Source organism: Acipenser ruthenus, chromosome 6, assembly GCF_902713425.1.
Source record: "Acipenser ruthenus chromosome 6, fAciRut3.2 maternal haplotype, whole genome shotgun sequence".
Taxonomy (NCBI): Eukaryota; Metazoa; Chordata; class Actinopteri; order Acipenseriformes; family Acipenseridae; genus Acipenser; species Acipenser ruthenus.
This window is the reverse complement of record NC_081194.1, coordinates 71398850-71422952: the sequence shown is the minus strand read 5'-3', so window position 1 is coordinate 71422952 and position 24103 is coordinate 71398850. Positions and strand designations below refer to the sequence as shown.

The 24103-nt window shown below is 37.7% G+C and overlaps 1 protein-coding gene across 2 annotated transcripts in view; it reads left to right on the top strand.

Annotated features, from left to right (window-relative positions):
- Positions 1-24103, top strand: part of LOC117410436 (calcipressin-2-like) — a 72422-nt gene that overhangs the window by 44136 nt on the left and 4183 nt on the right. For both annotated transcript variants that reach the window (XM_034016982.3, XM_034016983.3), the window contains 2 exons: positions 11873-12046; positions 12435-12606. In XM_034016982.3, the coding sequence (XP_033872873.1) occupies positions 11873-12046; positions 12435-12606 (346 nt within the window). The remainder of the gene's footprint in view (positions 1-11872; positions 12047-12434; positions 12607-24103) is intronic.

Below are 24103 nucleotides of genomic sequence, written 5' to 3'. Positions count from 1 at the left end.
TTAGTAAGTAGCAGTTGCTGTGGTTATTTGCCCAAAATATTTTTTTTCTATGGAGGTGGGGTGGCTATGGCCAATAAGCTTCATGTACCTTGGAAAACCACAGTACCTGTCATCATTGTGCTGCTTATTTTGTTGTAATGATGTACAATATGCTAGGTGCATGGTCAATTAAATTATGAAAATTACAAATTTCCCAAAAGCTGCTTACTTTAGGCTGTTATCCATGTGAAGACAAGCTTTATAAAGCCATAATCAACATGTACCTACTGTAAAAACCGAATTTTATCACTGCACTTTGCTGAGGTAAAGAAAACCCTCAAAGATCCTGCAGCATTCTTTTTTTTTTTTTGTGACATGCCAAATGCTTACTCAGCTAGTGCAAAATGCCTGATGCATGCAGAACATATTTAAGTTACTGGGTCAAGTTACTCAACAGGAAGGTTAATCCAATGGTCAAGTTATCATGTAGGAAACTGCATTTTTGAGAATGTGATTTACTGCCCCCACATTATTTTTGTAGTTGTTTTTTTTTCCAGATCAGCTAACACATTGTTTTTCTACTTTGCTACGTGGCTTTGCCGGCTGTGAGAAATCGCTTCTTCTTTAGCAGGAAGTTGATATGCGGTACTGTTTTTGAATGTAGGAGACAAATGGGAGTGCACATTCCAGAAGTTAATTTTAGCTCAGTGCCTTTATTGACCTGGAGGAGCAGTTTCATATATTGCCAAGAGTAATGTTTTTTAGGATGGGGAGAAGCTGATTGATTGCTGTGGATTTCTCCAGGCTGTGGGTAAAAAGCACAGTTTTCATTGTACATTTCACTACTTTAGCATATCCTCCCATTTGCCTTTTGTTTTATAAATGAAAAAAATATAAACATACTGCATTATCAGTTACAAGTTTTATTTATTTATTTTTTTATTTTTTAAAGGGACAGACTGTTTTGTATATCTTTAGTAATCTGACAATGCAGCTTTCTCATTCTTGTTGACCGTCAGTCTTTTTTTTTGTTGTTGTTGACATACAGTGGACAGGGTAATCGCATAGTGATGTATCTATTAAATAAGAACAGGGGTGTCCAATCACGACCCCGGAGGACCATTCCACTCCAGGTTTTAACAGGTAAAATTATATAATTAACAACTTCAGGGTCTGGATGGAGGTGTAATTGGTTCAACTAAACAATTTAGAACAGGTTTGGAACAAAGACCAGGAGAGGAAAGGCCAACTTTGACCACCCCTGAATGAATGATACTGACAAACCTGGCTAAACCATTATTACTGAAGCACTTTACAACAGTCTAACTTTTTAAAATGACATTGGATACAGTGCTGCCTCCTAGAGTACACTGCCGCCTCTGCTTTACAGCAACAATAACAACACAACAGACAGTACAGCAAGGATAAACACTGAGGCCTTGAGGTCATGTGACCTTTTTAGTTTTGTTCATCATAGAACCAACCCGTTACTGGAGGCTATTCAATTGATTGAAACGATGGGGGACATAAATGCAGCTTAATCAAATACAAAAGGATGCTCTCTGGCACTTAATATTTTTCTAGAGACAGAAATACATGAAATGCTCCCGTGTGCGGTTGGGTAATTCGATTTTCCTAATTTTGGTAAACAAAAGGCTCTGGGGTTCATAAATTAGAAGCCTTTCACTCCAAAAAGTAAACTACTCATTTTTTTTTTTTGCAAATGAGAAGAACAGCTGTACAAAAAAAGAAATAAATGCAAAAGGTGTTTAATATAAGGCAGTTAAAGTACGCTTTTTTATTTTGTTTTGTAATTTTAAAAGGGTGGTGTTTTTTTTGTTGTTGTTGTTGTTTTTTACCGATTTGAAAAATGTAGTAATTTACATTTCATGTTAAAGCTTTGAAAATCAGCCCCTCTGTTTTATCAATCTAAACCAGGGCTGGCAAATCCCTGCATGTGAGAGACAACCTAATCCAGGTCAAATTACATAATGAACTACTGGTTGAATTAAATGGGTTAAAACACAGCTGGAGAAAAGACTTTGCCCACCCCTGATCAAAGCAGTGGTATATGTTTCTCTTGGTCAAGTAAATTAAGGAGTCTTTTCTACCACATTTGCTGTAACCTCAGGCAGGTACCATTTTAGAGTCAGACTTTACAATATTTGTGACATTTAAATGATTGCCTCATGTTAAATGTAGAAGTGGCCTTTACCTCTGATCCAATGTACAGTACCTGACATATTTTGCTGATTTTAAGCTTTCCGTTTAAAGTTGATAAATACTATACACTTTGAAATATTCAGTATATTTTTGTATTCTCTTATTATTATCATGGTCACGTTCATCCAGTAAAAAAAGACAATTTGGCAGGGACATTTATTTTAATCTGTAACATCAAATAAACACAGTACTGGCTTTGAGCCATTTGATGCCTATACGGTGGCAGATTTTGTTACTGCTTGATATTTTTGCAGACAAGAATACTCAAGAATGTTGGCTTTCCTTACCTCGTTACACAGAGGGCCCTAAGTGACAGATCTTGCAGTGTTGATATTTAGATATGTCCCTGTCTGCAAGTTTGTCACAAAGATGTGTCCAGTGATACTTCATATACAGTATACTTATATCTACAACCACTATAACTGCATATTCATTGTATTTCATGTTTACAGACTATTGTATCAGGACAACCCTCCTAACTACCTACTGTTCATTCAAAAGTCAGTTACAGAACCATTATTAATCAACTGTATTTTATTAACAGCCCAGTGTCACACCTGGCTCAAACCCCACATCAAGCAAATGTTTTTTAATGGGTTAACAAACATAACTCAAACTATTTACCATTTCTTTTATTTCTGTTTTTTTTTCTCTCAGTTAAAAAGCGAATTCAGTTGGTTTCTGAGAGTATCACAGACCTATGCTGTGTACAGAGTAATAACAGGTTTTAGTATTTTCTGCCCATCCTTGTTGCTCTGAACTTAACAGTTATGTTTCTTTATACAGGAGAGATGCTATCAAAACACAGTAATTTGTAAGTGCACAAACAAAAATATTGTGGTCGATTTTGTGATGAAAAACTATGCATCGAATTTTTACATGCTCTGCATATGCCACTCATAGGAATCTTTTATTGATCTGCTGGCACATGTAATGCTTTGTTTATATTACTGGCAGAGGATGCCTGTTAATTACATTTTTATTTTTGTTTTAAATCATAATTGTTATGGTATTTTGGTATGTATTTTTTAATTTAATAATACAAGATTTGTAAAGAAATTAGAACAGATGTTCATTTCTAACCATTGTGTTCCTATCTAGAACGCTAATAATCTCTAGCACTTCATCCCTTCTCAGCTGTTACTCGTATGAGACAGGAGGCTCAGATTTCTCATCAGACGAAATTTGATTCAGAAAACTTACTTTTCATCTGTCTGTGACTGCACTTTTGATATCGAGAGTTAGAATTTCAAAGAAACTAAGTCAAGCAGACATACCGTTTTAATCAGTACGCTGAAGAATGCTACAGTGTAAAAGTTTTCCAATTAGCATAATTATCTTAGGGTTTTAATTTAGCTTTTTAAAGGTAACTCTGCAGGTTCTTTGTGTGGTCAGAGGGGACCACCGGCCACACTATTCTTTTGCAGCTCATGCACTATAGCTTGCCTCAAGAAAGAAGGCTCTGTCTTACTTCCTTCTTTATCATCCTGGGACATGGCCCTCATACCCTTAGTGCTCGAGTCCCATAACTAACAATTATTTGTGTTCTTTCAGATTCTCTTTTCTTCCTTACGTCAAGGCTTCGTATGAGCCGTTCCGTTCTCTGAGGGTCGAACCCGGCCGGTAACTGGGACCCAGTCGCGAGACTCCGCCTATACCGACTCTCTGAGTAGTCAGAGGACTCTGTATTTTCAGGGGCCCGGAGGCCATTAGGGCTAGCCTCGACTCCATAGGGAAGGCTCTCTCGGTTGGAGTCTGGCCCGTCCTTTTCTCTCTCCCTTGTCTAGAGGCTGAGCCTCCAATCCTAAATTGCAAAAAACACTCCCTTCCTCTGGCAGCCCTGGCTCCTGCCCTGTGAACTTGTTTCTGAAAGCAAGGAAACATCCAGTTTACTTAATGCCAGGAAACATTGAATTTATTGGCAGAGTAGTTCTTAGTATATTGGGCTTTTAAACTCCCTTTGAAATAATATTGCTTTTAATCATTCTGTGATAAGCTGTACCTTTTTATTAGAGCATTTTACAGAACTTGTGAACATTCACGGATTGCATAAACCATGTATTTTTAGGGGTAACCCCAGGATAACCATGGATAGGTGGTCGATTCAATCCGGGTGGATTAGCCAGTGTTAAATGCTCTGATAAAATTCAGGGGTGGTTTATACCAGAGGAGTGTAGTTTTATCAAATTGACCCCTTTGTGACTGAATAACATTGCATAACAATTACTGTATGCCTTCATGCTTGTAGAATAAGCAATCTGATATTCTAAATGGCTGTGAAACCTGGATGTAATTGACTCAATTGCTTTATATTTCACTATACTTATTTAATCCCACAGATTCTGCGGGCCAACAGTAATACCACTATCTAACCAGCAAATACATGGGATTATTGGCTGTTGTCTGCTTGGACCATGGCGAGTCTTGGTCATTGGCTTTAGGTACTACAAAGTGACTTGACTTTCTTATAGATCTCAGAGTGTCTCAGATACATGGATAGAGGCAAGACATTAGTATGATGTAAACAGATACACATCTATCTAAAAGGGACATTCCGTGTCAATTAAACCCCACTACAGCAAAAATGTCACCATGCGTCTCTGATTTTTATGAAACTCGGTGCACAATTAGATAATACTGAGGTATAAAAAAAAAAAAAATTGTTTTAGCTCTTAACTCAAAATAGTTTCTGAGATAAAGCAGGTCATACCTTGGGTGTTATCCCCCCTCTCCCCATTTCCGTCTCCTAGGGGTTGTGAAAAATACATTTTGAAATATTTACGATATAGCTGGTTGAGTTGACACGGAGTGACCCAAATAAAAATGTATTAGTAAAGTGTATTTGCAAACCTGGCCCTTAGTAAAGTATATTAGTAAACCTGGCCCTATAGCTTTGTGTTTGAGATCTGATGTTGTACTGTGCTCAAATGCAAAGATCTGAAACTGACAGTCAATAGTGATCGCCTTATGTACAATACATTGTCAAATCATTGCTAATTTTTGATCAGCATTGCTTTGCATTTCCATGATTAACACAACACAAGGGAAGGCAGCCCTGCTTGAAACAGGTGCAGGTGGGGTGGTTTTGGAAGTAACTGGGTTTGACTTGTATTCAGCCAGTATTATAACTGATGAAGGTATTCACCATGTGTAGAATAATAAATGGACATGGCACATGCAGTAAGTTATTTGGAATGTTACTGAACAACTGTAATGACCTTTTTTAGAGTTATTTCCAAACCGTGTGCATTATTAAAGGTAATTATATGCTTAACTTTCAGGAATGCACCCACTGGTGCTTTTGATAGTACAGCATGCAGATATTTTTAGAAAGCTATGCTGCTGCAGTCAATTTTTCCCCCCTCTGTCCTTATTTGTAATGGAATTTGAGCTATTTTTAATACAAATATGTAGCCTGTCTAATAAAATGTTTTGTTGAATTGTCCTGAGAGCTTGTGGAAAACAAAGCTACCTGGTATGCCTGCTTATCCAAGTGAATTGTTCAAAACTATTGGATTTAAAAAAAAAATAATACATTGTTTTCTCAGTAGTTACCATTTATAGAATATCCAGCTAATTTTAGAGCAAAAGCATTACTAACTAAAAAATAATCTGACATATTTTTTATTAAAGTTCTGGTAGGGCAGAAATAATAAGACAGAGTTGACCACCAGCCACAAATAGATAAATAAATATGTATTACTTGTTAAATGAACAGAATAAGTAAGAGAAAAGCAATAGGCAAGTGTATGTTAATAAACTATAACGAAACAGACGAACTAATGTTAATAAACTAAATTAACACAGCACCCCTACACACGTTAAAAAATGCAGCAGCAGCTCAAGAGTAATTATGAATACCTGTACTGGAGCAATATTCAAAACATGGCCAACATTATTTAACAGAAAGGTGAAGCAACTTGCCAGAACGGAAAACACCAAATTGCTTGGCGATGTGTCTGGAGAAAATGTCTAACTTTTTGTAGCAAGAGAAACAGCGGCGCATTTCGCTGTTTGTTTAAATGCTATTTTATATCAATGACGGGCACTCTTTGAAATCGGAATAAAAAACGAGTCAAAGGTATGACGGCGGTTCTGGAAAGATTTGAATAAATCAATCAGTGTGCCTCAAGACATTCTCGTGATGACAAGTCACATTTGAAAAGACTGAATAAACCATTTGAATTTCAGTTTGATGATGATGAGTTATCAGGTTACAAAACAGTACTGTATCAATTGTAAATGAATCATTAGCGGTGCCAAAAAGGTGTTCTTTAGTGAAGTTCCTGTTCTGTTTCACCAGAAGGACATTCTCTTAGGCGGTGTTCCTATACACGGAGACTACATAATAATAATAATAATAATAATAATAATAATAATAATAATAATAATAATAATAATAATAATAATAATTATTATTATTATTTATATTATATAATACATGTAAGATGTACTCCTGATTTATTAGCGATACAAATACATTCCTTTATACTTTTACCCTTATGTTTATGTACATATATATATATATATATATATATATATATATATATAGAGAGAGAGAGAGAGAGAGAGATTTATATATAGATGTACATATTGCCAATGTATATTATTGTAGCAATAGACAGAATTCCTACAAAAAACATTACAGACTTGTCCTTTTAACTCAGTTTAACTCTGTTTCTGCAGCTCAAGAAAAGATTCATAAATGGAAAAACAGAATTAAAAAAGAAAATAAATAAAATTTAAAAAAAAAACTTTAAATAACTTTGTAGAGTTAAGAGCCCTATTCAGTTCATTTATAACCAGAGAAATAAGGAATATGTATTTTTAACATACAATATAAAATGATTTTATAAAATATAAATTAATGCAATGAACAGAGCAAAGATGTAAAATTTTGATTAGAGTAACAATTGAATCACATGCCCTCCCGGTTTAGAGCGTGCATTTTTTTTTTTTAAACCCTTTTCCAAGCTAAAATGTCAGCAAACTTGTTTTCTGTTCACTCTAATAATGCACAATACGTGGGACAATAGAAGCTTTTAAGTAAAATCAACAGCAATTACGGCATAGGCATTAACACCTACAGTACCTCTTACTGTACCATAAATAGCATACACCACTTAAAAATGAGATTGACAGATTTCCTGGGCTGCAAGCAGCAGTTGTGTTGACATTGCACACTGTTTGGTATGACCAAAGAAAGAACTGTATTATTAATATTATTATTATTATTATTATTATTAATATGTTTTAAACTGGTTGTCAAAAATCATAAAAAATGTTGCCTCTTGCTGCTTCGTGTGCATTCGCTGCTGTGTTGGTCATTTCAAGCTTATTAACTAAACCAAGGGTGTGACATTGAATTGACTATATTTTGGTGAATACAGTGTCTCAGCCCTGTTGGGTTCTGCCGCAGGAGTAATTTGTTTTATCTCAAAGGAGTCTTTGGTTTCCGGATGAGCAGTGCTGCTTGGAAGGCATGTGCGTCAGTCACTGTCTGAGGCAAGGTGACGTGAGCTGGTTAGTAAGCGAGGGGAAGTTGAGAGGAGTGCACGCTGACCCTGAAGGGTGTCGGGCTGTGTTAGGAAACATGTTAGGATTTCATCACGCTGACCCTGAAGGGTGCTGGGCTGTGTTAGGACGCATGTTAGGATTTCATCACGCTGACCCTGAAGGGTGTCTGTTTGTGTTAGGACGCATGTTAGGATTTCATCACGCTGAACCTGAAGGGTGTCGGGCTGTGTTAGGAAACATGTTAGGATTTCATCACGCTGACCCTGAAGGGTGTCAGGCTGTGTTAGGATGCATGTTAGGATTTCATCACGCTGACCCTGAAGGGTGTCAGGCTGTGTTAGGACGCATGTTAGGATTTCATCACGCTGACCCTGAAGGGTGTCTGTTTGTGTTAGGACGCATGTTAGGATTTCATCACGCTGAACCTGAAGGGTGTCGGGCTGTGTTAGGAAACATGTTAGGATTTCATCACGCTGACCCTGAAGGGTGCTGGGCTGTGTTAGGATGCATGTTAGGATTTCATCACGCTGACCCTGAAGGGTGTCTGTCTGTGTTAGGACGCATGTTAGGATTTCATCACGCTGACCCTGAAGGGTGTCAGGCTGTGTTAGGACGCATGTTAGGATTTCATTACCCTCCCTGTCAGATTCTATCAAGACTTTTTATTTTCATTTTGTTTGAACCAGCGATTGAAAGCTGACATTGGACTGAGCTTCACAGAGAATCACTGGCAAGCAAACACCAAGGTGATTGTACTCCTTTTTGACAGTTTCTGTATCCTACTAGAGATGGGTTATCACATTCAACTGCAACTGAAACAGTATCTAGCCTTTTATGATAAAAGCACTTTGATAACTTATGATAAAAGCACTTTTAGAACACAAAGAGATGACAAGTAAGAGGATCTGTTTTATAGAATGTATTGTAATAAATATTTTTATTTTTTATTTGGCAAACACTTTTGATGAAATAATGGTTTCCTGTGTATTTGAATCATGTGGGTTGACAGCCCTGAGGGCTCTGTCTATCCACAGACACAGAAAGGAATGTACTTTACAAGATACTTTTACGTTTCATTCATAGGGTTTAATCCAATGTTGATTCTGAACTAACCAATTAAAAATCATCAATCCCAATGGTTGACATATTCTTTGAGGTAGTGGAGGCTGTGTGGTCCAGTGGTTAAAGAAAGGGGCTTGTAACCAGGAGGTCCCCGGTTCAAATCCCACCTCAGCCACTGACTCATTGTGTGATCCTGAGCAAGTCACTTAACCTCTTTGTGTTCCGTCTTTCAGGTGAGATGTTGTTGTAAGTGACTCTGCAGCTGATGCATAGTTCACACACCCTAGTCTCTGTAAGTCGCTTTGGATAAAGGTGTCTGCTAAATAAACTAATAATAATAAAAAATATTCACCCTTTTATTTAAAACCGGAATGCTAATGTGTTGGCGACCATGACATTGACCTTGAAGTAATATAGCTGCCATATTGAGGTCATGTGACTTTAAGTTAAGTCTGTATAGAGACAACACACTTTGAGTTGTTAAACTGTTAATGTCTGGCACACAGCTGTATTCCATAACATGTGCCCAATAAAAATGATCCCTTTCATTGAAACATGTTTTAACCTCTGGTCATATCAATGATACTGTAGGAAAAATAATCAGAAAAATAACAGTTAATGTTGTAACAAGTGTGCAGATTACACATAAATGAGAACTGAAGCAAGAAAGAAAACTAACCCAGCCATACTGACGCTGAGAAATGTCATGTGACTAGTTTGAACCCCCCCACCCCCCTTCTTGAAGTCCTTGGACACAGGAGGCAAAGGTCAAGACAGAGACTGGAGGAAATGCACTCAAGCCAGCCTTAAGGCTGAGAACTGGTCTTGAGGAATCCAAGTTACAAGTTAATAGGCGATATGTTGCATGACTGTATTCATGTTAATGTATTAGAATAATTAAGCGCTATAATGCTTGTACAATATGTATTGGCCAGTGATTACCATAGTGTACTAAATATATATCCATTGATATCCAGTGTATTTATTGCTGTAATGCAAGTCAAATGCCCTGGAGGAAAATGGTTTGTATTTTTGCATGCTCCCTTCACCCTCTCAATCCCAAGCTACAAGGTTTAGGACTAGTTTAGGAGTGAGGTCAATTACATCCAGCTGTGTTCTGCTTGTTTTCAGCTGGAGAATTAGTATGCAGAATCCGTGTCCACTCCAAATGAATATAGACATTGCTTATATATAGACTGATTGTAGATAATGCCTGGCAGTGAGATATACACAATGTTCTGTTGCGTGAGGTCATAAGAAAGAGGGATTCATTTCTCATATCTTCCTGTGGACCTTGTGTGCGCTATGCCACGATCACTAATGAATATCAAGCAATGAATAATGCATGCTGTATTCTCACAGGGCAGCCCTTCTAAATTACAGAGTGGAGATTTAGATACGACACCAGCCTCTTTTCTGGGATGGTCGCATGTTTGAGTCCTTCTAACAATTGTTTGACCATTGTAGCTGCCCTGGTACCACCATCTCAGGGGTAACTCAGTCTTGGTCATGATAAACATTAATGAATGAATGTAGATTGTTTTGGCGAACTCTATTGCCTGTGGGTACTCCACAACAATAGGGGGAGGGAGACGCCCTGACACAATTATATTTAATGGCTCTGTTTATCAGGCAGGCTTGTTTTGACCTCACATAAAATTCAAGGTTATACTGTAGCAATGAAACTAATGCTTATTCACAATTCTGCTACATTTAGGGCAACAGATTGAATGGGAATATTTAATCACTATATTTTAATAACATGCATACAGTACAGATTCACTATAACATGCACACATTGCACCAGTCCCTGCTGCTGTATGGTAGGCAAGGTCACTTGTCACATGTTCATTTTATTTATTATTATAAAGAGGTAAAGCAATTTCCTTCATTTTCTAGAGGCATAGTTTATTTTGCAAATTTAAGAATCCTGCTGGTGCTACAAACTTGAATTTCATATTGTCTCTAATTGCCTTAACTGTCAACAATAGATCTAGAAAATGAATACACAGCAGTGAGAGCTGAGAGTGCCTGATTTATAACATGAATTGTTGATTTCTTGACATTACCTGCATTTCCTTTTACAGCTTACACACAGTGCCTGGGTATACAGGGTAACCATATGGGTCCGGGACAGTTCAGATTTTTCAATTTATATTGCAGTGCATTATGGTACGTTTTACCTGTTGCAGGTATCTTTCACTTGTTTCTTTTTATTGGTATGCAAGTTAAAAAGTCTGAACTGTCCTGGTGAACATTAAGTCATATGGTCACCATACTGGGTATATTAATTCTCAAATCCCTGTGCTTTTTCCTGCCACAGTGAAAAATGTTATTCATACTGTAATCCTTTTTGTTTCTGGTTTCATTTGCTGGTCTTGTTTCTTCTTTAATGTACGGAGACGCTAATCAGTATGGCAGGGATATTATAAAAAGGAGTTATTTTTTCCATCTTTTGTTGCTTCTGGGCTGCTGGGACTGGGATTGGCAGCCTTGGCGCGTCCTTCCAATCAGTGTGCCTCGTATGAGTCATGTGATTATGTGGTTCTCACATGGTTCAAGCAACCACGCTGGTGCAGCTGTTCTGTTAAAAACTTCAGTTTCCATAAAATATTACTTTCATATAAGCAGGGACTTTGTTTGAGACAAGCATAGGGAATCACACACTGTGTTCAAGGGAAATGTAATGGATTGGCTTTTAGTGCTTTATGTTACTTTATTAACTGACACTTTTGGGCTTTCTTACATTATTAATGCCACACGCTACTAATCAAAGATCTTTAGGGTCTGTTCTGTTTAGATAATTAATAGTTCCTTTTGTGTTAAAATAAACTTCTAGCAGAAAATGTGAGTAGCTTTAGTGTATTTAACTGTAAAATATTATAAACTCCAGCAAGAGTCCTATTAAAATTATTTTAACACCAACACTAGATCTGTTTGGCTCAATTTAATCATTGAGTGATTAACAACACATGCCTTACCACTGAATCCGTTTGTGTTAGTAGCAGTATAAACGTTTGCTGCAGGATTTTCTGGACTTACAGTTTAGTTGCAGAATAATAAAATTCGTTCTTGCCTTGTGTTTTTACAGGAACATTTCGAGGCACTCTTCCTTGCTTATGATGAGCATGTGACATTCCAGCTGTTTAAAAGCTTCAGGCGTGTGCGGATTAACTTCAGCAACCCCAAAGTAGCGGCCAGTGCCAGGATAGAGCTGCACGAGACGCAGTTCAGAGGAAAGAAGCTCAAGCTTTACTTTGCCCAGGTAGGAAGGCAGGAACGAACATAAAACTCACCATCTGTCTGTGGGATTTTCAAACTGTTGTTGAGTAAGAGGCTTGGCCTTAAAATCATAGGTGGGGTTTTAAATCTCTACCAAATGAGCTTAAAACGTGGACTCTCGTTAGTAAGTGATTGCCAGATGAGAACCCAACAACCAGCTTTAAATCTTGCGTGGGAGAAGAATGTTATAAATGATATAGCTGTTAATCAGAAAGGGTGCAATGGCTTTACCTCCCTGGTCGTCTCTGAACCTTAGTTTACATGTAGTATGTCACACTTTTGAGTTTTATGTATAGAAAAAGAATGGCTTATTCAGTTGCAATGAAATTTGATACGGACGTTCTTTATCAGGTTGTTTTTGTCTTCCACAGGTGCAAAACCCAGGTACAGATGGAGTTAACTTGCACCTGGCTCCTCCAAAGCCATCCAAACAGTTCCTAATCTCCCCACCATCATCACCGCCTGTAGGATGGCAACAGATAGATGATGCCACTCCTGTGATCAACTACGACCTGCTTTATGCAGTTGCAAAACTAGTGCCTGGTGAGTTCGTTAATTGTGCATGGATTTGAATGTTCAGGTGGATTTCTTTTTTTTAATTATTTATTACATGAAGAGATGAGCAGAGGTGGCATGGATCACCACAGTGCTTTCACTTCTCTGCCACAGCATTATGTCACAAACCAGATCTGGATGAAACCTCTCTCCAGGCTGTGGGTGATTAGAGGTGTACTGTGCTTATCTTTCATCTCTGTTTCTGAAACAACTTCATTAATGTCACTTATGATGTGATTGAGGTTCCACTAGGTGACAGGGCTATGACCTTCATCACATGGAACATGACTTTCAGTCACTTCTTTTAAACAATGCTTTGGGTAAAACAAGCAATTTCACATCAGATTATTATAAGATGTAGTTAGAATTTAGTTTTGGAAAATTATCCACTAAAGAAAGTCTCCTAAATAGTTTAATGTTTTGGAAACATACACTGTGCTAAATACAGCAAACAAGACATACGCCAAGTCTTGTCATGTCTTTCTAAATCCAGTCCAGTAGCTGAAGGGAACTGCAGTACTAAAGACTCAGTAATGCAGCTGTACAGTTTTCAATTCACTGAAAATTAGATGTGTAAACACTTACGTCAACAGAAAGAAACTACACAAAAGCTGGTTCACGTATCACTATGTCTTTGCTGAATAATTTAACAGCAAGAAGACTAACAGCATTCCTTCCTCTCTAGATAAAAATAGGCATTTGGTAAAAAAAGGTCTTCTTATTTTTAACAAAACAGAAGCGACTAAAAGGCATGCTAAGTGAAAGGGGAAAAGCAAAGGGGAAAGCCAGAGCTGAAACAGCCTTCAAAGTATGGTCTCAAAATAATGAGTCCAGTTATAAAGTGATAACTATTGCACATGAATGTCCTGGTTTTCACAGGGGGTTGTCTTTTAAATTGCCTACTCAGGAACTCTTTATTGCTGCTCCAGTACTTTCTCTATTAACTCCATACAAAGTCATACATTGTGAAAAAGACTTGGAGGTCTGCATTGTATTTCTGGGAGCATCGCTAAATTCTAGGAGATTATGTCCCAATGCATATTCCATCTGCTTCACTGACAGGACAGTTATTTTCTATAACAGCAGCTGTTTCCGAGATTTCATCCATTATAATTTTAGCTCATTAATGGTTAACAGCATTGGATTACGTGGCTGGCTTGCTAAGTAAATAAATCACAGTTAGAGGCACATGGATATAAAGAATTGTTAATTATTCTCTCTTGGATAATATTTAAGTGGGTCATCTTTGCAGTCAATTAAAGAGCCCCCAGGGAGCAATATTAAACTGTAATTTGCTATCCATTTTTGAATTTTTTAGGGCTTGCATAGGAACATTCTAAATGATGCCACAGTGTTTAGCGTTTTATATTTAACCCAACTTCAAAGTGTTTTTTTTTTTTTTTAAATCCCATAAAGATGTTGTGCTGTAGTTCTTTTAAACCAGGGATAATCTAGGACTGTCCCTTGAAATTCAGAATTAATTCCAGCAAGAATTATACAGTAGTTCTGTTTCTGAGGTTTGAAAACAGTTGTCTCAGACAGGGCCAATTCTTAATTTCCATTTCTGTCAATTTTCTACATTTTTTTATAGGATGAAAACAGGTGATGTTGGCAATTCATTTAAATCAACCAATTTCTGTCATTCAAAAATGCTAATAGAGTACTGAGAGGTTCTGTAGGTTCATGACACTAGCTGTTTTAATACTGACATCCTGTGAGTGTGTGCTGACAAAATTGGTGGGTTGTTTGGTTCACATTGAACTTGTGATCCTTCATCTGCAGCTGGCAGAAGTTCTGGAAAAAAGTCAGAGCAAATGAGAGATCCACACTGCTGTGCACTGACAAGGAAGCTGCACAAGCAGGTTTAGGAAAAAGGAACAGAATAGCATATGGCAAACTTGTTGGACCTTTTCTACATTTGTCTGGAAAAACAAAGATTCAGCACATTTGAGCCTTAGCGTTCGATTTGTCCGGTTCCTAGTAGCTGATTGATCTCAAAACGTTGTCAAGTGGAGTCTTAAAAGATCCAAGTGATTCTGCTTTAACAACATGACTAGGTAAGCCCATTCCATACCCCCACCACTCTCTGTGTGGATAAGTGTCTCCTTCCCTATGTCCTAAGTGTACCTCTGCCTAATTTCCAACTGTGTCCTTTGGTCCTGATTTCTGTACTGCACTTAAAGTACTGGTTTGGGTTAACAATGTGAACTCCTTATAAGATTTTATAGACTTCAATCGTGTCCCTGCTAATTCTTCTTTGCTCCAGGCTAAATAGATTCAGTTCTTTCAGCCTATCTTTGTAGCTCAGTCCTTTACACCGAGATTAGTCTGGTTGCTCTTCTTTGGACAGATCCACAGTGTCTATTTGGTTCTATGTTGAGAAATTGGACACAGTATGCCAAGTACGGTCTCACCATTGTATTATACTACCTCATTATAACCTTCATGGATTTGTACTCTACACTCTTGGCTATATACCCAATGTGACAGGGGCAGGCTTGCCACTGGCTTCTCGGCGCATGTAGGCCTCTGCAGGAGCAGCTCGGATGCTACAGGAGAGCCACGCTGTCAGTCACTGGCTGACAGGTGGGCCCTGAGGAGCATCCCACCAAACAAAAAGACAAACCCGAGTTGCTTGAGGTTACTTGCAGGATTACCCTGAGAGAGAGAGAAACACACAACTCTAAACAGCACTCAGAGGCAGCCCTTAATGCTCAGGATAGCAAGCAAACACAAGTAAGGAATACACCCTAATATTGCAACCTGAGTCGCCGTGTGTGAAACCGGCAGTCGTCCGTGCCATAGAGCAGGGTTAGTTTAGGGGGATCGAGAGCGATCCCTGTACGGTATAGTGAGGGGTGTGTAGCGCATGTGCTTCGGCAGTGGGACTCACCTTATAGTGGAGGGAGCGCTCGGCCACTGTATTGGCCACCTTTTATTTTATAGCTTTGTTTTGAAAAGTGTTTTTGTTATTGCAATTTTGTATTGCCATTTTCCCACACTCTTTGTTTACACTCCTGTTTGTGTATGTGCCCAAGGCCTTCCCTATGTTTGTACGGTCAATTGGTTCACCCTGCTTTATTTCACTCTGCCCTAGGCACTGCCATTGTTGGTGCCCTAGTGGCAGCACGCAGACCTGCTAACCTCTACGCATTTTGCGTATCGGCTACACATTTTAAATTGGTAATATGAGGGTACGCTTTTATCACAGATGATACGCAATAATACGTAATCCATATTTCGCTCATCGTCTGTGATGTTGCCTGTAGTTAGAGAAAGTGTTGCATTTAACGTCAGGGCCGACCTTAGGGCAAGGCAAGCAAGATAGATTAACCAATCAGGTTTTGAGTTTAGTTACGTGATAGAATAACCAATCAGCTTCTGAGTTTAGTTGACGATCCAACCTCCGTTTAAAAATAAAAAATGGGTTGACTGACAGAAATTCCTACCACCCAGTTTCTTTGTGACATTCTGCTGTAGCCTATCAGGCTTTGTTGAGCTGACTCTCTTGTGTTTCAACTGCCAGTTTCTGACACACTGGAGGGAGTGTGAAGTACTGTGACTTGTGAGGAAATTATTTATTTCAAACTGGCTACGGTACCTTTGTTTTTTAATTAATGCATTAGTTATGCATTCATTTTTGTCTGTGAAAAAACCCACTTGCGTTTAAAAAAAAAAAAAACGTGCTCGGTTTAGATAACTGCATCGCATGAAAGGGAAATACAGCTGAATGAGGATTTGACGAGAATGGCGAGGGAGTAAGTACAAACGTTTATTATAATAATATAGTACAATATTTAAGTTTAGTATTCTGTTTTTGGCTCGTTGTCCCGTTTTTCACAAACGCCTGTTACCATACAGGATGTCAGTAAAATTCGATTTTTTAAAAATGAGCACAGCATTAACATTGTTAATGTGGTAAGGTACGTAACAAGGCTTCTGTTTACTTTGCAAGTAGCGTACAATTACATTGTAGATAAATGCCGTTTCATTGTGCTTTAAACAAGTCATAAACGGCTGGTTTATGATTTTATATTGAAGTTCAGTAAGATCAAAAAATAAAATAAAAAATATTTTAACGTTAACAAAATCCATAATGCTACAGTTTAAGGATTAGCCTTTCATGTGGCACTTTGTCAAAGGCTTTCTGGAAGTCCAAGTATATGATGGACTTTTTGTGTCCATCGTTGCAGTGACTTCTTCAAGGAAGTCTAAGAGGTCTGTTAGGGAGGAGCGTCCTTTTCTGAATCCGTGTTGGATGTCTATGATACCGTTGCTGCACAGATACTCCTCTAGTTTGCCTCTTACGGTTGATTCGATCATATTTACATGTTATAAAGAGGAGGCTGATGGGCCTTTAGTTTCCTGGTTCCACCTTATCTCCCTTTTTAAATTATTGGTATTACATTTGCAATGCACCAATCAGCTGGGACAGCTTCTGTCTTGATTGATTTGTAAAAATCTTTACTGGCGATGACCTCCCTTGTTTCTTTAAGCACTCTTGGGTATATGCCACCCGGGCCAGAGGATTTGTTGTTTTTGAGAGCCTCCAGTCCTCTTAGTACTTCGGTTTGATTTACACTAAGTGTGTCTAGGATTGATTGAGGACTTACTGTACCGGGGGGCATGTTGTTGGGTTATTTTGTGTTTTTTATGCATTCATGTTAAAACATTTTTGTCAAACTAATATTATACTAAAAGTGGCCTTGGCTGTGAATGTTTATACATAACATTTAAATAAGAACATAAGAAAGTTTACAAACGAGAGGAGGCCATTTGGCCCATCTTGCTCATTTGGTTGTTAGTAGCTTATTGATCCCAGAATCTCATCAAGCAGCTTCTTGAAGGATCCCAGGGTGTCAGCTTCAACAATATTACAAATAGCAAGCCAGGTACTGTTCACTTACAGGCCAATTTTGATTTCATTGTTGTTGTTTTTTCGCAAACAATGCCATAAAAAGGAGAAGCTTGTAAGAGCTTAGTCTGGATACCATGCCACTAGCTAGTTATGTTTTTGTACTTATTAAACTCAAAACCACGAAAATGTGACATGTTTCTGTAGACTTCATAAATGTATAGATGACAGTTTAACTGCATTGAAAGTGAATTACATAATTGACCATAGATTGTATTTGATAAAATAGTGTTGTGTACTTTAAAGTATAGTTGTATTTATGGGAAGCTTCCTCAATAGCAATTGGAAAAAATAGATTAAATATGTGTTTGTGATTTGATTGAAAAGAACGATAACCCAGGGCTACGAATCCATGTGCAGATTCCTACTGCTTAATAATAATGTCTTTATTTTTATATAGCACCTTTCATAGTGGACCACCATCACAAAGCGCTTTGTGTGCAGAGTCACTTACTTACAGTAGGACATTGATTTAACATCTCATCTGCAGGATGGAGCACAACAAGGTTAAGTGATTTGCTCAGGGTCACACAGTGAGTCAGTCATTGGCAGAGGTGGGATTTGAACCGGTGACCTTCTGGTTACAAGCCCTGGACTTTAACCACTGGACCACACTGCCTCATTATGATGATAATGACACCATTGATTTCAACTGTCAAGCATACCGATACTGACACACTTCGAATCAATGCTGAACTCTATGGACAAAAGAAATGGAAGGCTTTGTTGCCGGTCTCTTACTGCCTTGAAGGGATTTGACAAGTACCACAAAAAAATTAATAAATCAAAAACTAAAAGCTGGAGTGCATTCTCGGACTGTTGCTGAGGGATTTTGTATATTTTATAGAACGGTAATCAGGGGTAAATCATTTTTTGAGACATTCCACTTTGTTAAAAGCACAAGATATCAATAGAAAGTGTACAATAGAACGGTTTTGAATGCATGAACATAATTGGAAAAATGAAATCCATCTATCTCTGGTAATTAAAGATAATTAAGGTGTGAGTCATAATATTTTGCAGGCATAATAAATAGCATTGGTGGCCCAGGTATGTAATTCATCGTTGAAGGAATCTTTGAATTTGTCAAATAGTATTTGTATCTGTTTGTTATCCTATGATATGTGTTCTTAATTATCATTTATAACTGTTGTTGCCCTCATATATACTAATATAAGATTTAGCATGTTTAGTAAAGTCACCAGCATATCTTACATTTTTATTTTACCAGAGATTTTCCATTGCAAAGCTCAGCCTCAATACAAAAGCCTTGCTCAGAGACCAACCCAAAGGAAAACTATACTGGTGACTTTAAACATGGCAAATATCCATGAGTGCTGATACAGTGATAAATCATTATTATGAAAAACAAATATTGTGGGATTGTAATTGCATAACAAAAATGTAGAGGGTACAAAGTATTTCAAAGTTTTTTAGATGGTGAAGTAATTTATATTTTAGCTACTCTATTTCACAACGAGTAGATGACTTTGTATGACATTGCTGGAACATCTTGGATTAAATGACTTTAATAAAATGTGCAAGTCAGACCGGTAGACTGTAAATTAGATATGTAGAATGGGAGAGGAATGGCTCATGCATAACAAAGCATGCTATGCAGTAGCAGACAAGTGTCTTTATTGTGTATTCAGCACAGTGTTTATACCTGTGAACGCTAATTTGACAAGGACATTGTACAATACAAACAAAGGAAAAATACAGCATTGGTAAACAGCATTAACATTTTGGTCCACAGTGCAAATGCAAAACAACTGCAAATAAAACTTCGCTGCTAAGGGGTTTTCTTAAATTTGGGACTGAATTGTTTAAGTGTCACATTTCTCACAGGTCTCTAAAGGAAACCTGTATATGGTTTTTTTCAGCACAATCTGAACCTTTCAATTCTATAATTTACTTAGGCATATCTACTCAACTGATTGAGATATTGCAGATTAAATGGGGGAAAAAATGAAAAATTACAATTTCTGTGCCACTTTAAAGCCCTAAAAAAGTAATTTCCTAACATGGTAATTAAACAAATTGCATGTGTCTTACATTGCTAATATGTTAACTATCTTCTGTTTCTGTACAGTGAGATTTATTTTAGGACGTATGCCATACGCCCCATAGCACTTTATGAGGACATTTTTAGGGCATACATCGTACACCCCCTAGCACTGAAGGGGTTAAGAAACAACTTAATTGCAGGAAGCATCAGTGAAATTGTTGTCTGAGTAGTTTCTTCCTGGTCAAACCCTCTTAGTATTATTGAATTAATCTCTCGAATTGTTCCTTTTTGCATTTATGCTTTTTCCAAAATGTAGGCTCTTTCTTTGTTATCAGGGGTGTGTTACATTGATAGCTGTCCTGTATATAAGACCTGAGGTGGGATAGTGTTCAATGTCATATCTTGACCTTGCAATACAAAAACACAATTACTAAATTATAGTAATCCCTACTTATTACTCAATGTAATATACTGTAGCTTCGAATGGTACATAAACTTCCCAAGGCCAAAGATAAGACCAATAATCCAAGCCTGTAGCTTGAGTCAGTTGGTGCATTCCATTGATGAAAATTCCTATTAAATGGTATCAGGCGATATACAGACGTGCTCAAATTTGTTGGTACCCCTCCACAAAAATGAAGAATGCACAATTTTCTCTGAAATAACTTGAAACTGACAAAAGTAATTGGCATCTACCATTGTTTATTCCATATTTAATAGAAATCAGACTTTGCTTTTGATTTTTTATTCAACATAATATTGTAAATAAGAAAACAAATGAAAATGGCGTGGACAAAAATGATGGGACCGCTAACCTAATATTTTGTTGCACAACCTTTAGAGGCAATCACTGCAATCAAACGTTTTCTGTAGCTCTCAATTGGACTTCTGCACCTGTTAACAGGTAGTTTGGCCCACTCTTCCTGAGCAAACTGCTCCAGCTGTCTCAGGTTTGATGGGTGCCTTCTCCAGACTGCAAGTTTCAGCTCTTTCCATAGATGTTCGATAGGATTCAGATCAGGACTCATAGAAGGCCACTTCAGAATAGTCCAATGTTTTGTTCTTATCCATTCTTGGGTGCTTTTAGCTGTGTGTTTTGGGTCATTATCCTGTTGGAGGACCCATGACCTGCGACTGAGACAGAGCTTTCTGACACTGGGCAGTACGTTTCGCTCCAGAATGCCTTGATAGTCTTGAGATTTCATTGTGCCCTGCACAGATTCAAGGCACCCTGTGCCAGGCGCAGCAAAACAGCCCCAAAACATAACCGAGCCTCCTCCATGTTTCACTGTAGGTATGGTGTTCTTTTCTTTGAAAGCTTCATTTTTTTTGTCTGTGAACATAGAGCCGATGTGACTTGCCAAAAAGCTCCAGTTTTGACTCATCTGTCCAAAGGACATTCTCTCAGAAGGATTGTGGCTTGTCAATATGCATTTTAGCAAATTCCAGTCTGGCTTTTTTATGTTTTTCTGTCAAAAGTGGAGTCCTCCTGGATCTTCTTCCATGGAGCCCACTTTTGCTCAAAAAGCGACGGATGGTGCGATCAGAAACTGACGTACCTTCACCTTGGAGTTCAGCTTGTATCTCTTTGGCAGTTATCCTTGGTTCTTTTTCTACCATTCGTACTATCCTTCTGTTCACTCTGGGGTCGATTTTCCTCTTGCGTCCGCGCCCAGGGAGGTTGTCTACAGTTCCATGGACCTTAAACTTCTTAATAATATTTGCAACTGTTGTCACAGGAACATCAAGCTGCTTGGAGATGGTCTTGTAGCCTTTACCTTTACCATGCTTGTCTATTATTTTCTTTCTGATATCTTCAGACAACTCTCTCCTTTGCTTTCTCTGGTCCATGTTCAGTGTGGTGCACACAATGATACCAAACAGCACAGTGACTACTTTTATCCATTTAAATAGGCTGAATGACTGATTACAAGATTGGAGACATGTGTGATACTAATTAAAGAAACTAATTAGTTTGAAATATCACTATAATCCAATTATTTATTATCTTTTCTAAGGGGTACCAACAAATGTGTCCAGGCCATTTTAAAATATCTTTGTAGAATAAGCAATAATTCATCTCTTTTCACAGCTTCTTTGCTTTATTCTATGACATACCAAAGGCATGCAAGTATACGTGATAAAATAGCTTTTAATTTGATCACTTTTCAGGAGGAATGAAGCATTATTTCAATGAGCTGTAAGGGTACCAACAAATTTGAGCACGTCTGTATGTGTGTAATGCATGATCAAATTCCAAACCTGAGAGTAATGGTAGAGAGAGAGAGGCACTGCAGCATAGATTTGTGTCTGTTTGACATGTATTTGCTGCAGTGTAACGGTAAAGAGTATAAATGAAAGGGCGCATAAGTTATGCAAGACATAAACAAGTCCTGAGACTAACCATCACATTTATTAGCAGTCGGTGGTGTCTGTCTCCATGTACTGTAAGCATGTTTGTGCCTGTCCTTGTATTCTGTAAATACTCACTTAATTACATGCAGGTATCCTGTGTATTGTATTATGATTAATTAGCTGAACTATAAATTACATTTTACTACATCACCAGGTCTCCCTCATTAAGGGTGGGACACACTGAATGCAGGAACTTTTTGGTCTCAATTTTATTCATTCTCACTCAAGATTAACATTTAAAATCTCAATCCAATTTTGTTTTGTTTTGTTTTGTTTTTGACTCTCTCTGACCTTGGTTTCTGATAATAATTCCCATTCAGTTCCATACTGTATCTCATTCAGCATTTCCCTTCCAAAGCCTGTATCCAGGGTCCCAGTGATGCCATCATGTGGACAGCATGGCCCCTTTCACAGAACACTATATTATGCGTCAAAGAAAACAGACTTTTGAGTAAATACAATAATGAGGTTTTTTATGGTTGCAAGAACTTACCAGAAAGTGGATCTACAGCTATAGCCAAAGATTTTGTATTGCCCGATAGAATTAACTCATTTTACTTCATGAACACGAATGAAACCTGCTGAATAATGTTACGTTAGCAAATTGTAGTTTTCCATACACTTAGCAATGTGATATTTCAAAATCTAAATACTGTACTACTATTATGGCTCCCGTTTTGTAGTTTCTTTGATTACATGATGGTAAATAAATTATATTCATATTTTTTTTGTTGTTAATTATGTCACTATCATAAAATTCCAGGTGATGCAAAACTGTTGGCCATAGCTGTAGAGCAGTGTGCTTTTAAGAAAGGGCATTGAAAGGGAAGATGATGTTATCATCACTATATGTTAGGTAAGAAGTACACATTCAGATTAGCAGCTCCATATACTCTACTTTGATTTAGGTTCTTCTAATACCTCTGATTATAAAGCACAGCTGAAGCTTTACACAAGATAGATGTATTTGTACTGATTTAAGTGTGAAGTATGTGGCAGCCTACATTTGCTTTTCCATCCTTTTAATCTTTTTTTAAGTTTAAAAAAAAAATAACTAAACTCTCAGAAGCCAAATTTGATTCAGCACACATGCGCTATCTTCATTATTAGTATTTTTGTGGGAGTGCTATGTATCCCAACTGTAGCGAATATGCAGATGACATAAAACTGCACTAAACTACACCAGATGATATTCAGTGGCGATGCAGTGGGGCTATACTGGCACACAATGATATCACAATGCTAAGAAGCAATACACTGGTAATCTATTGTAGTACCATGGTATTATGTCAGGAATAAAAGCTGGCATTTGATAAGGTACATAAACAGTATGTTTGTCTTAACTGCAAACATTCTCCCACCCCTGTATTTTTTCAAACTGTATCTGCCAGTCACCAGGCTGCTAAAAATATACGACTGATACAAATTAAACTCGGTTGCATCTGATATTTGACAGACAGCTCATGGAAAAACAGTGCAGTATACAGACAGAAACAAACATGCAGAATGAAGTGAGTCACTAAAACCCCATTTTGCATGGAATGCTGTCTGGCTTAGATATGTTTCCATTTACTTAGCAGATACAGCATTCCTAACATGAGGTTATTTTGATCCTCCGCTCATTTTAAGGGAATTTTCTGAATTAAACTTTTGGTATTTATAAGCCCAAGGTTCTCCACACCTGGTGTTGCTATGATAAGCTGATCAAGCGTGCTCCGTCTCTGACACTGACTGATTGGCCCTTGGTGTTAGCTAACAGCATTGACGTCAATGCATGGCTGAGAAATGAGCTCAGGCCTGAGGAAAGAATAAGGAAGAATAGCGAGTCAGTTTATCCAAGCAAGATCCATTAGAAAGTGGCAGTAAACCTTGAGCTGCTATAAAGCAATTGTATCGTTTCCTCATAATAAATAATCTATGACAAAGTGTATTTCAGCATCCCATTCAGGATATTGCATTCAATGTAAATGCAGTTCAGATATGAAATGGTATCAACATTTTGTCTTGCTACTTATACAACCCTTTTCAGATTGTACTGGTCTAAAATTACATCTAAAACAAAAAAACAGTTAACTGTGGTATATCACAGTCTCTGAGAGGGTGGAACAAAAATGTAACTGGGAAACGGAAAACTCAGCACTTGAGTT